Source organism: Eptesicus fuscus, chromosome 5 (assembly GCF_027574615.1).
Source record: "Eptesicus fuscus isolate TK198812 chromosome 5, DD_ASM_mEF_20220401, whole genome shotgun sequence".
Taxonomy (NCBI): Eukaryota; Metazoa; Chordata; class Mammalia; order Chiroptera; family Vespertilionidae; genus Eptesicus; species Eptesicus fuscus.
In genome coordinates, this window is record NC_072477.1 from 105,334,004 (window position 1) to 105,349,588 (window position 15,585).

General features: G+C 42.5%; 1 protein-coding gene across 1 annotated transcript in view; it reads left to right on the plus strand.

Annotated features, from left to right (window-relative positions):
* HMG20A (high mobility group 20A) overlaps nucleotides 1-15,064 on the plus strand; it is a 128,274-nt gene extending 113,210 nt beyond the window's left edge. The window contains exons 7-10 of the mRNA XM_054716665.1: nucleotides 5,439-5,514; nucleotides 6,897-7,112; nucleotides 7,789-7,931; nucleotides 12,179-15,064. Of these exons, the coding sequence (XP_054572640.1) occupies nucleotides 5,439-5,514; nucleotides 6,897-7,112; nucleotides 7,789-7,925 (429 nt within the window). The 3' untranslated portion in view covers nucleotides 7,926-7,931; nucleotides 12,179-15,064. The remainder of the gene's footprint in view (nucleotides 1-5,438; nucleotides 5,515-6,896; nucleotides 7,113-7,788; nucleotides 7,932-12,178) is intronic.
* The last annotated feature ends 521 nt before the right edge of the window (nucleotides 15,065-15,585 follow it).

Consider the following 15,585-nt stretch of genomic DNA (forward strand, 5'->3'; position numbering starts at 1 on the left):
TGCTTCCCTGTGTTTGTTTCTGTGTATTAGGTAGAGCTGCTATGTCTCCTGGAATTGGTAGAGTGGCCTTGTGTAGAAGGTGTCCTATACCGCCCAGTGGCTCAGCCTCCCCAGTCACCTGAGCTGGGTACTCTAGGTGGGCCCCTGTGTGGTCTGTGTGCACAGTCTTGTATTTGAACCTTGATTGCTGTTGGCATCACTGGGAGGAGTTGACCTCCAGGCCAATTGATTGTGAGCACCAGCTGGAACTATAGTGGGAGAGCTGCTATGCAGGAAACACGCCCTATGGAGCAGGACTTGCTTCAGTGGGGTTTTGGTGCTCACTGAGTCTGCCCCTTAAGTGTGCTGCTTGTGGACGTGTAGAGTTGTAATCTGCCATGGTCTGAAGCTGTCTACTGGGTGCACTGGCTCTAGGGCCTTCAGGGAGGAGCAAAGTCAGCCACTTCCTGGGGCCACACAGCAGGAGCTACCGAAGGATCTGCAGACAGCTGCTATTTGCTGTTTGTAGTGGGCTTGGAGATTCTCAGGCGAGGCCCAGCTGTGAAGTAAGGCAGGCTGGTGCTAGTGCTGGATCTTGGGCCTTTTAATGATAGGTTTGGGGCACAGTGTCAACAGCTACCACTTGTTTGAGAGATTTTAGCAAAGTCTGAAGCTGGGCCAGGACAGGCCATTCATAGGGAAAAGCTGCTGCAAACAGCTGGGGTGGGGCTGCAAATTGGTTGGAGCAGGGTCTCAAGGAATCACCAGGGTGGAGCAAACAGTGTGCTCCAGGCTGATATGGCTGCCTGTCCTGCGACAGGGAATGTCCCAGCACAGGAACCGCTGTCTGGGAAAAAGCCATCTCCAAGTCCTGCCCAGATGCCAGACAATCCATTTCCTCCCTGTATGTGTCTGGGTCCCCCAAAGCTGCCTGTGCTGGCAGTCTGAGTAAGTTCATTTGCCAGCCATTTAAATGGAACACCTGGGTCTCCAGCAGCCTCTGTGTCACTCAGCCACAATCCCCACTGGTTTTTACAGCCTGTAGTTGTGGGGACTTCTCTTCCCATCTCTGGGATCCTGGGCTGGGGGTCTGGTGTGTGGCTGGGATTCCTTGCTCCTCACAAGTGGCCTCTGCAAAAACAATCTCCCTCCCAATTAAAAAAACACCACACGTGTTGGACCAGCCCATGCTGAGCCTTCACTCCTCCTACCAGTCTCTGTGTGCTTTCTTCTTTACTTCTCTGGTTGTAGGACTTCCAGGCAGCCAGCTTTCAGGTGGTTCTGGATGATGGTTGTCTGTATTTTAGTTGTAATTTTATTGTGGTTGTGGGAGGCAGTGAATACAGGAGTTTACCTATGCAGCCATCTTGGTTCTCTTGTGAGTTTTTGATTATTGATTCTATTTTTTAGTAATTATCAGTCTGTTTGAATTTTCTGTTTCTTCTTGATTCAGTCTTCGAAGATTATGTGTTTCTGGGTATTTATCCATTTCTTCCTGGTTATCCAATGTGTTAGCATATAATTGTTCATATTATTTACTTTTAATCCTTTGTGTTTCTATAGTGTCAGTTGTCATTTTTCCTCTCTCATTTATGATTTTATTTATTTTTTGGCCCTGTCTCTTTTTCTCTTTATGACTTAGATATAGGTTTATTAATTTTGTTTATCTTTTCTAAGAACCAGGTCTTGGTTTTATTGATCTTTTGCATTGCTTTTGTAGACTCTATTTTATTTATTTCCACACTGATCTTTATTCGTTCCTTTTTTCTACTCACTATGGGCTGTTTTTGTTGTTCCTTTTCTAGTTCCTTTAAGTATAAGATTAGATTGTTTATTTGATATTTTTCTTTTTTTTTTTTGAGATAGTCCTATATTGATATAAATTTCCTTCTTAGAGCTGCTTTGGCTGTGTCCCATATTTTGGGTGGTGGTGTTTTTATTTTCATTTGTCTCAAGGAATCTTATTTCTTCCTTAATTTCATTGTTAACTTATTTACTGTTTATTATTATGTTATTTAGCCTCTATGTGTTTGTGTGTTTATTAGTTATCTTTTGAAATTAATTTCTAATTTCATACCATTGGAATAAGAAAAGATGCTTGAGCCCTAGCTAGTTTGCTCAGTGGATGAACATCAGCCTTTGGACTGAAGGGTCCCGGTTCAGTTCCAGTCAAGGGCACATGCCCAGGTTGCCAGCTTGATCCTCAGTAGGGGGTGTGCAGGAGGCAGCTGATCAATGATTCTCTCTCTTCACTGATGTTTCTGTCTCTCTCTCTCTCTCTCCCTTCCTCTCTGAAATCAATAAAAATATATTTATTTTTAAAAAAGAAAATCTTTTTTAAAAAAAGAAAGAAAATATGCTTGATATGATTTCAATCTTCTTATATTCATTGAGACTTGTTTTGTGGTTTAACATGTGGTCTGTCATAGAAAATGTTCCATGTTCACTTGCAAAGAATGTATATTCTGTTGCTTTGGGGTGAAAAGTTCTAGGAATATAAATTAAATATCTGGTCTACCATTTAAGGTTGCTGTTTCCTTATTGATTTCCTGCCTGGGTGATCTATCCATTGATGTCAATGGGTTGTTAAATTCTCCTACTATGATTGTATTACTGTCGATCTCTCTTTTTCTGTCCAATAATACTTGCTTTATAAATTTAGGTGCTTCTACATTAGGTGCGTAAGTGTTTACAAGGGTTGTATCCTCTTTTTGGATTGATCTCTTTATCTATATTTACTGTCCTTCTTTAGCTCTTATTATAGCCTTTGTTTTCAAGTCTATTTTTTCTGATATAAGTATTGCTACTCCAGCTTTTTATTTTCCATTTTCATTTGTATGAAATATCTTTTTCCCTCTAAACCTTTAGTTTCAGTCTGTGTGTGTTTTTCTATCTGAAGTGGGTCTCTTGTAGGCAGCATATATATGGGTCTTGTTTTCTTATCTATTCATCCACCCTATGTCTTTTCATTGAAGCATTTAATCTATTTCCTTTAAAATAATAGGTATGTAGTTATTGCCATTTTATTAATCATATTTCTATCATCATCATCTTTTCCTCCTTCACTTCCTTCTTATCTTCTTCCCCCCTACTCCCTCCTCCTCCCTCTTTTAACATTTCTTGTGATACTAGTTTGATGGTGGTGAACTCCTTTATCATTTTCTTGTCTGAGAGGTTCTCTATCTCTCCTTCTATTCTAAATCATAGCCTTGCTAGTAGAGTAATTTTGCTTGTTGGTCGTTGCTTTTCATTACTTTGACTATTTCCTGCCTATTTCTTCTGGCCCACAAATTTTTTGTTGAGAAATCAGCTAACAGTTATATGGGTGCTTCCTTGTACCTAACTAACTTAGTTTTCTCTTGCTGCTTTTAAGATTTTCTTTTCATCTTAAACCTTTGGCAATTTAATTATGAAGTGTTTTGCTTTGGGCCTCTTTGGGTTCTTCTTGTTTAGGACTCTGCACTTCCTGGACTTGTATGTCTATTTTCTTTGCCTTTTTAGGGAAGTTTTCAGTCATTGTCTCTTTAAATAGTTTTTCAATCCTTTGCTCTCTTCTTCTCCTGGCAATCCTGTGCTGTGAATGTTGATGTTGTCTCAGAGTTCCCTAAACTATCTTCATTTAATTTTATTCTTTTTTTTTTCTGTTCTGATTTTTTTTTACCACTTTGTCTTCCAAATTGCTGAATTCGAACCTCTGCTTCATCTGATCTGCCAATTTTTCTGTCTAATGTATTATTCATTTCTGACTGGATCTTTTTTATGGTTTTTTCTCTTTGTGTAAGTTCTTACTGAGTTCATATATTCTTATTCTGATTTCATTGATCATCTTTTTATAACAAGTGTTTTGACCTCTGTATCTACTAGATTGCTTTCCTCCATTTGTTTAGTTCTTTTTCTGGAGATTTCTCCTGTTCTTTCATTTGGGACATGTTTCTTTATCTCCTAATTTTGGCTGCCTAAATGTGTTTGCTTCTACATAATAGGTGGATATGCTGTGTCTTCCTATCTTTGCAGGGTGGCCTTATTTAGTAGGTGTCCTGTAGGACCCAGTGATGCAGTCTCCCTGTTCACCTGAGTTGGGTGCTCCAGCAGTGTTCCTTGAGTGGATTGTGTGTACTGTCCTGTTGTATGTGAGCACATCAGTGGTTTGGATTGGACCCTTCGTCTGACTGGCTATGAGGACTGGCCCTGACTATAACAGACAAGCTGTTATGCAGGGTTGACCTCTTAAAGTGAGATTCACTGTAGCAGAGCTCTGGTGTCTGCTGACTTCACCCTTTTGTTGTATCATTTTCGGAGCGAATTGAGGTGGTGCTCTGGTGTGGTCTGAAGCCAGCCACTGCGTGTGTTGGTCCTGGGGCCTCTTGGGAAGAGCTCAGGTGCAGTCCTAGGTAAACTGCTCCCTGTGCCTGACCTGGACCTACCTAGCAAGAGCTACAGAGTTATCTGAGGTTGATAGCTGTCTCTACTGGTCTCCCAGGGGTACCTGGGAGAAGCCACACTACAAAATGAGGCTGACTGCCACTAGTGCCAGTCTGGGAGAACTTAGCTTGGGTATAGGGTATGCCAAGGCCAGCTGCTGCTTTTTTGGGGTTTTGGACCTTTCAGAGATTTTTAGGGAAATCCACAGCACTGGCCAAGACCAGCCACATGTGAGGAATACCCTCTATAAGGGGTTCAGGCCTGTGTGTGAGTTGGGTTGTACAGGTTCTCAGGGAATCCCTAGGGTAGGGTGAGTTGGATGGAGACTCATATTTGGTGCTTGCCTGTATCTGCATACTAGGTGGGGAAGGGCTCATCAGAGGAACAAAACGGGCCCATCTGCTGGCTCTGTGAGGGGCAGAGGGGCTCTCAGCAAAGGAACAATGGCCTCTGACAGCACATCTGAAAGCTGCCCATGCAGCCCTTGCCCTGTGGAGCCAGGCAATTCAATTCCTCCCTGTATGTCCCTTGCAATTTCGAACTGCTGCCCCAGTACTGGGATTCAGCAAGTGAGTCTGTGTAAGTCTGTGTGCGGGCTCCTTAAACAGATCCCTGGGGACTCCAGCAACCTCCAACTCACTCAGCCACAATCTGTGCTGGTTTTCACAGCCAGAAGTTATGGAACTTCTCTCCCCAGCACTGGAGACCTGGGCTGGGTTACCAGGTGTGCGGCTAGGTCCCCTTGACCCATGGCCGAACCTCCAAAGTTGAGATATCTCTCCCAGTTCTTAACTACCACACATGCATGTGGGACCTGCCTATTCTGTGTCTTTGTCCCTCCTACCAGGCTTGACGTGGCTTCTTTATATCCTTAGTTATAGGACTTCTCTGTTCAGCTAGTCTTCAAGGGGTTCTCAGGGGTGGTAGTTCTATAATTTAGGTGTAAGTAATTTAATGTTGTCATGGAAAGAGGCAAGCTGAATGTTTATGTATTCCGTCATCTTGACCAGAACTGTTTTGTTACTCTTGATTCACAGAAAGAAACAGAAGTAAAGGAACGATCTGTTTTTGACATCCCTATATTTACAGAGGAATTCCTGAACCACAGCAAAGGTGATTACCAAAGTATCATTCTGTGTTACTCAGGTCTGTGACAGGGAATTTTGTTCTCAGGAGGAATACCTTGCTCAAAAGCAATGATAGTGATATTCCAAATCCTAGGACTGGTCTGGAAGAAAAAAATTGTATTTTACTCTCTAGTAAAGGTAACCACTCAAAGACCAGTGAAGGAAAACTAGCCCAGAGTTGTCAAAACTGCTTTAGTCTCTGGGTCAAAGCAAATAAATGTGCATCACTAATTCAGTTGCTTTCGAACTATTAACCTGGAACCATTTATACAAATGAAAGCCTACATCCCAAATCTATATATATAAAAGCCTAAGTGGCCATTATGATTGGATGACCAGACGACTAGATGACCGGCCGGTAGCTATTATGGACACTGACACCTGGTGGTCAGTGCGCTCCTACAGCCAACCTCCCGTGGCCGGCCAACCTCCTGCAGTCCCTTCTTCATCAGCTGGCCCGATCGACTGGGAGGGACACCACCTGTGCACGAATCCGTGCACCGGGCCTCTAGTCATGTTTAACAAAGAGGGAATATGCTAATTGTCCCTCACACCATCGCAAAGATGGCAGCGCCCACAGCCAATAAGGAAGGAATATGCTAATTGACTGTCACGCCCTCAAAGATGGCGGCGCCCAGTCCCCTCAGCCCCGCAGGGCAGCAGGCAGGCCTGGCCACTCCACGTGCCTGCCTCTGGAGTCCCCCAGTCCCCTCAGCCCCCCCAGCCGCTCAGGGCCGGCCCAAGGTTCAGGCAAGCCTCAGATGGCAGCTGCCCAGCCACCCAGGGCCGCCTGAGGCTCAGGTAACCAGGGCCAGGCAAGGCTTGTGCTGCAGGCAGTGGCAGCAGCAAAGGTGTGATGGGGCGTCACCTTCCCCTGATTGCCGGGTCACCTCCCGCCCCTGAGGGCTCCCAGACTGTGAGAGGGAGCAGCCCGGGCTGAGGCACCCCCCTTCCAGTGCATGAATTTTCATGCACCGGGCCTCTAGTATACTATAGGAACAAAATTTGACCTCATTGTAGTAAAGATGGGAACCCAAAGTGGTTGCCCATTGTCCCAATGTTCCCCTGTGAAATCCCTCAGGCTTTTCATTTCAGAGTTTAAAACAAACAAACAAAAATACTTGGAATTGCTACTGTTCCTTGTAAATTTAAGTATAGAATATGACCAGTTTTAAGAATTAAATTAGCTCTGGGGAGCCAGGCATTTCATTCCTTAAGTTGCTGTTTGGAGGGCTATAATGAGAACAGAGAGATGAGGTGGGCTAAATTAGAGAGAGCTAAGCAGAACGTCCTTGGGAAAATCACTGGGACTCCTCAGAGATTCCTAGCGCTCCATGTGTTCTGTGTGTATCTGGGGGATGTTCTCAGCTCGGGAGGCAGAGCTTCGCCAGCTTCGCAAATCCAACATGGAGTTTGAAGAGAGGAATGCAGCCCTGCAGAAGCACGTGGAGAGCATGCGCACAGCAGTGGAGAAGCTGGAAGTGGATGTGATCCAGGAGCGAAGCCGAAACACTGTCTTACAGCAGCACCTGGAGACCCTGCGGCAGGTGTTGACCAGCAGCTTTGCCAGCATGCCCTTACCTGGTAATGCCATCCTTACCTGAGCACTTCAGAAAGTGGGAGGTGCTGTTTATATTGGTATTGGCATGGTGAGGCTGAAGTCTCCCCCAAAGAGGAAAATCCATAAATTGAGGGGTTTTTCACCCTCAGGGCTTTTTGTGGGTCATGCAATAAAATCTCAGTATTAGCTACAAATTACCCAAAATCTCGGGTTCTCTGGTCATTTAAATTTTTTCCAGCTATATTTTAATATAACTTACTTTCTATTAGGTTTAATTTGATATTCAGAACAATAGAAACTGAGTAATAAATCCTGATTTAGAGCACATAAGGAAAGTGTATTTGCTTGCTTTGTAATTTTATTTTAATGGAAAGGAAGAAGAAAACAAACACTAGTATTTCTTATATAGTTTTTCATGTTGAGGTAAGTCACAGAATAAAACTGGGCGAGTCTCTAACCTTTTGTTAATGCAGCTAATCATACACAAAATAGAGCAATTGTATACCCATCTGTTTATTTAGAGTATGTAGGTTTCATTTCTTTGAGGTCTAAACAAGTCTCTCCTCTGAAATTAAAATTTTGCCTGTGGAGGAGACCATATTAGAGGCATAATTTCTTCTGCTGTGGATTCACTCAATTGTATTATGGTCGAACCAAATAGGGAGGATTTTCTGACTTTTTCTTCTTATCTTATGTCAGGAAGTGGAGAGACACCTACCCTGGACACAATTGACTCATATATGAACAGACTGCACAGTATTATTTTAGCTAATCCCCAAGACAATGAAAACTTCATAGCTACTGTTCGAGAAGTTGTAAACAGACTTGATCGTTAAGGAATGGTGAGTGCTCACTGATAATTTATATGCCAGCACAACTTCAAAAATAAAATGGCCTTCGACTTTATCAATACTACTAAAACTTTAGAATTATACAGAATGAGTTAGAGACTTGATTCAAGATTCCTGTTGCATACTGACTAAATGTTGTAAGTAATGTTGGAAAACAGAATCAAAACAGTTTTACTCATGTACGCTTCAGCATAGTTTAATGGAAAGAGCATGATTTTTCTGGTTGAACCTTCATTATAGCTTTGTCACTCATTCGCCGTATTCTCGGGTGCTAACTTCCCAAAGAGTTTTGAAGAGTGAGTAAGAAACTTTGAAGAAATCACCCCCAAAACAGTGCTTAAATACAAGAACAAAGTAAATATCATTTAATTTTTAAGCTTCCTTTCCCCTGGAAAATATTAATGGTAATTTATATTTAGTAGTCAACAAGACATTGTATGTATGTAAACCTACAACATAAGAAGCTTTTTATTCACCATTGAATATCAGAGTGACTGTTGTATATTAAATGTTAATGTGGACTAACCTTACAGTGAAACAGTTAGTGCCTTGATTAAATTAATTAAAATATAAATTATCAATTAGCAAAAAAGAGACGAGAGAGAAAATTAGCTTTAACAGGCCTGGCCAGGTGGCTCAGTTGCTTTGAGCGTCATTCCATACACCAAAAATTTGCAGATTTGATTCCCAGTCAGGGAAAATACATAGTTTGTGAAGTTCAATCCCCTATGCATACAGGAAGCAACCAATCTATGTGTGTCTCTCACATCGATGTTTCTCTTTCTCTCTTCCTTCCTCTCTCCCTTCAAAATCAATAAACATATCCTTGGGTGAGGATAAAATATATGTATATTCAACAAATTACTAGTGGTATGTGTTATGTCCTTTCAGAGGAGACAAAAAGTACATTTCCAGAAGGGATCTGCCCATGTAAACATTTTGGTACTAATGGTAAGTCATCGGGTATCATTTTTTAAATGGAACATGTATTTATACACTCAAATTCCTAAGAGTACCCTTTAGTATGCCATCCCACAAAATTGACAGCCCTTTGTCAATTAAATTGTTCCGTGCCTACAGACATATAAGCTGTGTGGAAATCCTAGGGTTGGACCATATGTGGATACTAAAACAAGAGTGGGTAGCAGAATATGCTCCTTAGAATGGCCAGTCCTGGGTTTGAATCTTTTATTTATTTGTCCTGCAGGTATGTGAGCACACTCATATACATATACATATACATATTCATATTCATTTTCAATATTTATATGAATAAATAAAATCAATAATTCTTTTTTTTAATTTATTGATTGATTAGAGAGAGAGAGATTTGCTGTTCCACTTATTTATGCATTCATTGGTTGATTCTTGTATGTACCCTGACTGGGGATTGAACATACAATCTTGGCGTATTGGGACAATGCTCTAACCAGCACCAGGCTAGGCTCCCATGATTCTTTATCTAATTAGGCAATATCTGCTAGCAGAGACAGAAGCATTAGTCTTTATCCTTCTTGGCCATGCCCTTGGATGATAACCATACAAGGCAACTCATTATACTTTAGTCTCAGCCATGCTTTGATGGAGAAAGGACTGCTGTTTTTCTAGTGAGTGGTCAGATGGAAGGAACTATACTTATAACTAGAGGCCCGATGCACGAAATTCATGCATGAGGGGCGATGGGGGAGCCCTCAGCCCAGCCTGCACCCTCTCCAATCCAGGACCCCTTGGGGGACATCCCTCTCACAATCCTGGACCTCTGGCTCCTAATTGCTCACCTGCCTGCCTGCCTGGTCTCCCTTAACTGCCCCCCGCTGCCAGCCAGGTCGCCCCCAACTGCCCCCTCCCTGCTAGCCTGGTCGCTCCTAACTGCCCCACCTGCCAGCCTGGTCACCCCTTACTGTCACCCCCAACTGCCCCCCTCTGCCGGCCTGGTTGCTACTAACTGCCCCCCCCCCCGGCTTGCCTGGTCACCCCCAACTGCCCGCCCCTGCCAGTCTAGTCACCCCTCATTACCCCCCCCCCGCCAGCCTAATAGCCCCCAACTGCCCCCTCTGCCAGCCTGGTCTCCCCTAACTGCCCACCCACTGCCAGCCTGGTCACCCCCAACTGCCCCACCTGCTGGCCTGGTCACCCCCAACTGCCCTCCCCCCGGCCGACCTGGTCACCCCTCACGGCCCCTCCGCCAGCCTGGTTGCCCCACGCAGGCTGCTGTTCAGTTTTTTGGTCATCCCTCACTAACCCCCTTGCCAGCCTGGTTGCCGTAGGCAGCCATCTTGTGAGGGCATGAAGATTAATTTGCATATTACCTCTTTATTATATAGGATGGCTGTACTGCCTGCAGAATAAAGCACTAGCATTATTGTTGCTTTTTGTGAAGGGAACAGCTTGTAAATCTAGGCCTGGGATTTTGAGGAGCTCATCATCTTCCTCATTTTCACATAGTGTTTTCTTGTAGGCTTAAAAAGAGAGAGCTGGGAGAAACAGTGTAGGACAGTGGTCGGCAAACTCATTAGTCAACAGAGCCAAATATCAACAGTACAACGATTGAAATTTCTTTTGAGAGCCAAATTTTTTAAACTTAAACTTCTTCTAACGCCACTTCTTCAAAATAGACTCGCCCAGGCCGTGGTATTTTGTGGAAGAGCCACACTCAAGGGGCCAAAGAGCCGCATGTGGCTCGAGAGCCACAGTTTGCCGACCACAGGTGTAGGAGATTGTGAAAGAACACAATAACAGATAACATGGTGTCACCTCACATAGGTATAGGGCAGTTACTTTTGAGCCACAAGTGGTTTTCTGTTTTGAGCATTTTGCTAATAATAAGATGGTCCTTTACCAGTCTTAGGGATATAAACTATAGTATCTGTTTTCTGAAGTGTCTTCTTTTTTTAATGTCTTTACTAATTTTTGTTTCTGAGAGAGAGAGAGAGAGAGAGAGAGAGACATCGATTCGCTGCCTCCCACACGTACCTCAACTGGGACCAGCAAAAAACGTTCAACCACTGAGCCACACTGTCCAGGGCCAAAGTGTCTTTGAAAACGTAGAATGTTATTATTCTTTATTTTAAACTAAAAATATTTTTCCCTTGAAAAAATAATACCTGATAATGTGAATCATTTTATTACTTACAGATTCTTAACAATCTAGCCATGCAATTGTAACTAAAACTGGATACCCCAGACCCTCAAAACTGTCAAACAAAACAGTTATAAATATTACGATTAATACTAGCTTGGCTTCATTATACAAATATGTACAGACACCTAGGCCTGATGTCCTCAGCACTTGTGGTGCCACTGTAAGGAGTCAGTGATTGAAGGGAAGCTAATGGTCTCCCGTTTTAGAGGAGCAAATTAGCACCAGAAGGGACCTTTAGAAATTCCAATATTTTTACATATAAAGAAACTGATTTCCAAAGAGGCGAAATGTCTTACCTGGAAATAACTATGTAGACGAGTGCAGAATCCAGGTGTAGAACACATATATCAAAACTCTGGATTAGTGGAGTTTCTAAAACGTTATTAAGGAGGTGGGAGTGTGTAAGGGGAAAGCACTAAAAATTTTTAGAATGAAAGCATTAAGATAAATAAGAGGTAAATAGGAAAAAAATACAATCTAGTAATTATAATGTTATAAAATTTTGGTCAACCAAGTAAAAAATTATTTTTATAGATTTACAATGGAAGAATTATCCCAGCTGGCATCTTTCTTTGTGGCCAACCTGTACCTAGGGAAAAAAAATATGGCTCTGGGAGGCCTTGGGGGTGATTTCATGTTGAGAGGTGACCACTTTATATACAAACTATCAAAATCCATATGTTGCTTGATTTCAATCTAACCGAATGATAAATATCTGGCTGTTTGAGGGTTGGAAAAAATACTTAAGTGATTGCATTTTTATCAATGTAACAAGATTTATTGACATATGCACATGATAGATTCCTACACATGCAGAGATTCTTAGACTTATACTTGAAGAAAAAGGATTTTAATTGACCATCTATTCTTTGGACTAAAGTAGAGTACTAATTTTCTGTCATCAGATTTGTCCCTGATAGCTGCTTATTAGTGTTCAGCTAAACAATTTTCCTACATCCCCATTTCTCCCTCTCTCTCTCTCTCTCTCTCTCTCTCTCTCTCTCTCTCTCTCTCTCTCTCTCTCTCTCCTCTCTCCTCTCTCTCTCCCTCTCTCTCCCTCTCTCACTTTCTCTCCCCCCCACCCCTTCACCTACAGGTATTAGAGCTCCAAGATGTGAGGAATGAGAAGCCATCTGTGAAAATTTGAACTGAGTAGAAGCAGAGGAGTACAGATGACTCTGCTTGTGAAGGAACTATCAGCTGTGAGTTAAATGCCTTCACCCAGGAAGCCATATGAGGGAGCGGCAAAAAGAACATGTTTATGAGCTCCCTATGGAATCGTCTTTGCGAAGCTTTGAAAGTGTGCAGCCACTCTCCCAAGTCTTCAGTTTTCCATCATCTGCTTTTCTGTTAAATTGGATCTGCATGTATTCTGTTGTCATCTTCTGCAGCATAAAGGAAGCCTTCTCATTGTTCTACTTCAGATTTAGACCCTTTTTATCAGTGGCACTCTGGTTTTCTTATCTACCTGTCACTTTTTTAATGCTTTTGGTTGTTATCTTTTTATTCCCTTAACCCCCACCAAGTTACACATCTCCGTTTTCTGACCTCTGGGCTTTGTTGCTCAGCAGGGTTCTGAAGGAGAGTTTCTCTTATTGGACAGGCCCAATCTTTATCCTCCTGTGACTCCAAAGAAAGGAGCTTCTTTGTAACTAGTTCTGTGGTGGAGACTGTTTCCTGTCCCACACAGTGTGCAGTGGGTGCCAGCCCTCATGGAGGCTTTGTGATTGCTCCCTGAGAGTAAGGTTTCCTTCCTCCTCAGTACTGCCTGCTGTTTTCTGAGCTTAGCTCCTGCACACACCCTGCATTCCAGCCCAGCAAGGTTCTTCTGTTCCCATCTGTTGACAATGTCTTCTGGAGCATTTTTTGCTGTGGAAAAAGTCTTTGGTAAATAGGAGAGAACAGGAAAAGTAGTCTCTCCTTTGGCATTGGGAAAAAAAAAAAGTTTATCATAAGTAAAAACTGACTGTCTGCTTTAGTACACTGATTCGTGGATGTGGGTAGGCTGAGATGTCATCACAATAGTCTCTTGAGCTGACAAGAAAGGACACAGAGGAATTCTCATGTCCTTTGTCTTCCTTCTATAACCATACTATAGAATCTACTGCAAAAGAACAGGCTTTCCTTCCCTTTTCCCCCTTTAGTAAGTACTTTTTTTAAAAAACGCCAAAAGAGAAGGGTTCCCGATTCACCCCTAAAGGTTTGGTTTTGTCTTGATGCTCTACCGCACAAGACTGTCTGTTGCAGCTCTGGTCTTTGGAACCAAAGCCAGGCATGCCGAGCCCATTGTCCAGTCACCACACTAAAGCAGGTGGACGTGTGGCCTCCTCACAACATTCTCACAATCAGGGTGCAAGTCGGAAACCCCCTGGTGACACTGCCGTACCGTCCTGTCTTTTCAGCATCTTCTTACCTGATTTCTTCATAGCCCAAAGAGGTGGGGAGACAGCCTTTTTAATTTAATTTTTAAATATATTTTTATTACTGATTTCAGAGAGGGAGAGAGAGATAGAAACATCAATGATGAGACAGAATCATTGATCAGCTGACGCTTGCACACTCCACACTGGGGATTGAGCCCGAAACCTGGGCATGTGTCCTGACTGGGAATCGAACTGTGACCTCCAGGTTCATAGGTTGACGCTCAACCACTGAGCCATACCAGCCAGGCAGACAGCCTTTTTTAATGGCTCATATGAGCACACATCAAATTTCCATGCACTAAAGTCCACATATCACCACTTGGCAATATTTTAGAATAAAAGCCCATCGTTATCTATTGCTTATTGCTATAATCCTAGCCAACTCACCTGCTTTTTTCCATATTTTCCTATTCTGTTCTCATCTGTCACCGCTGGTGCTGTCACTTCTCTCAGATTCCTTGCCTGCTAAATCCAACCTAGAACACACTGTCTATAGCAGAAGGGCATCCAAGCCAGTTCTAGAAATTGGTGACTGCCTTCTGCCAGATGCCTTTTGATTTTTCTTCCTCCTGATATTTCCCTTGTTTCTTCCTTCTGTTAGTTTTGTGCAGCTATGTTAGAGTGCTGTTAACCAGGAAAGGCTATAAGTTAGTCCAAAGATCATCATTCTCCTGACTCTAGATATAGAACACCTGACATTGACTTAAAACATCTGCTTATTCAGGAATGCATGAGCTCTTGAAAAAGCCTACAGTCTGAAATGGTTTTCACAAAATAAGCAGCCTGCTTTTGAAATGCTGGCTCTCCCAGCAGCTACATACCTGACTCACTGGTGGCTGGGATTCAACTGCCACAATACCATTAGATCGCATAAAGCACGTCTGTGTTGCCTCCTCTCTCCTCTGTGGCCAACCAGGAGGTAGCAAATGAGGTTACAGACTAACATGATACCTAATTCATGCTTTCCAATAACCTTATAGATATTACTGCATTTATGTTCTTCTCAAGAAATCAGTTGTTCCCTTATTCAATGTTACAGATTTTTTTTATTATTATTAAAACACAAGGGACAGCTGAGGAAAGTGAGACAAAGTGTTTTATTTCTAACAAAATTAAATTTTAGAAAAAATATGTGTACATATATTTGGAACTGTTGAAATGCCAAGTTTTCTGTACAAATGTTTTTGTAATGAAACTTTTATATTTTTTTGGTTTTTAAAGACGTCAATATGCTTGCTTGACATCTGCGTTATTAAAACTTTTATGTTGAATCCATCCTATTCAATTTTATCTGCATTGTAATGAAAAGACTCCTACCTCTGCCTTTTCATCTTAAAGATTGTCAACCCTACATTAATTAGTAAGTCTGTTATGCTTTTAAAACAGTAACACATTCATTTTACTAATTTCTTATTCAAAATGTATCTTAGCCTGTTTGAGAATTCAGCTCTTTTAAAGTATGTTATAACAATACAATGAACTGTAATTTGTTTTAATATAGCAGTAGTATTATGGAGGCAACTTAGAAGTCTGATTTTTCTTTGTTTTTTTTGTTAATCCTTACCTGAGGATATTTTTCCATTGATATTTAGAGAGAGTGGAAGGGAGGGAGGGGGAGAGAGAGGAAAGAGAGAAAGAGAGAGAGGAGAGAGAAAGAGAGTGAGAGAAGAGGGGGGTGAGAGAGAGAGATTGATTGGTTGGTGGCATACCACATGGATCCCAACTGGCCCAGGTATCAAACCTCCAACCCGGGTATGTGCCCTTGACTGGAATTTGAACCCTAGACCCTTCCGTCCACAGACTGACACTCTTAACCACTGACCAACACCTGCCAGGGTAGAAGTCTGGCAGTGTGGCTCAGTTGGTTGGAGCATTGTCATTTGAGTGTCATATCCCGTACACTGAAAGATGGAGGTTCGATCCCCAGTAAGAGGTGCATGGGGGAGGCAGTCCTGACTGACCCAGGATTGAACTTGCCACCTGGGTATGTGACCTGACTGGGAATTGAACCTACGACCTTTCAGTGTATGGGACAACGCTCCAATCAACTGAGCCACAGGGCCAGGGTGCCACCATGCTT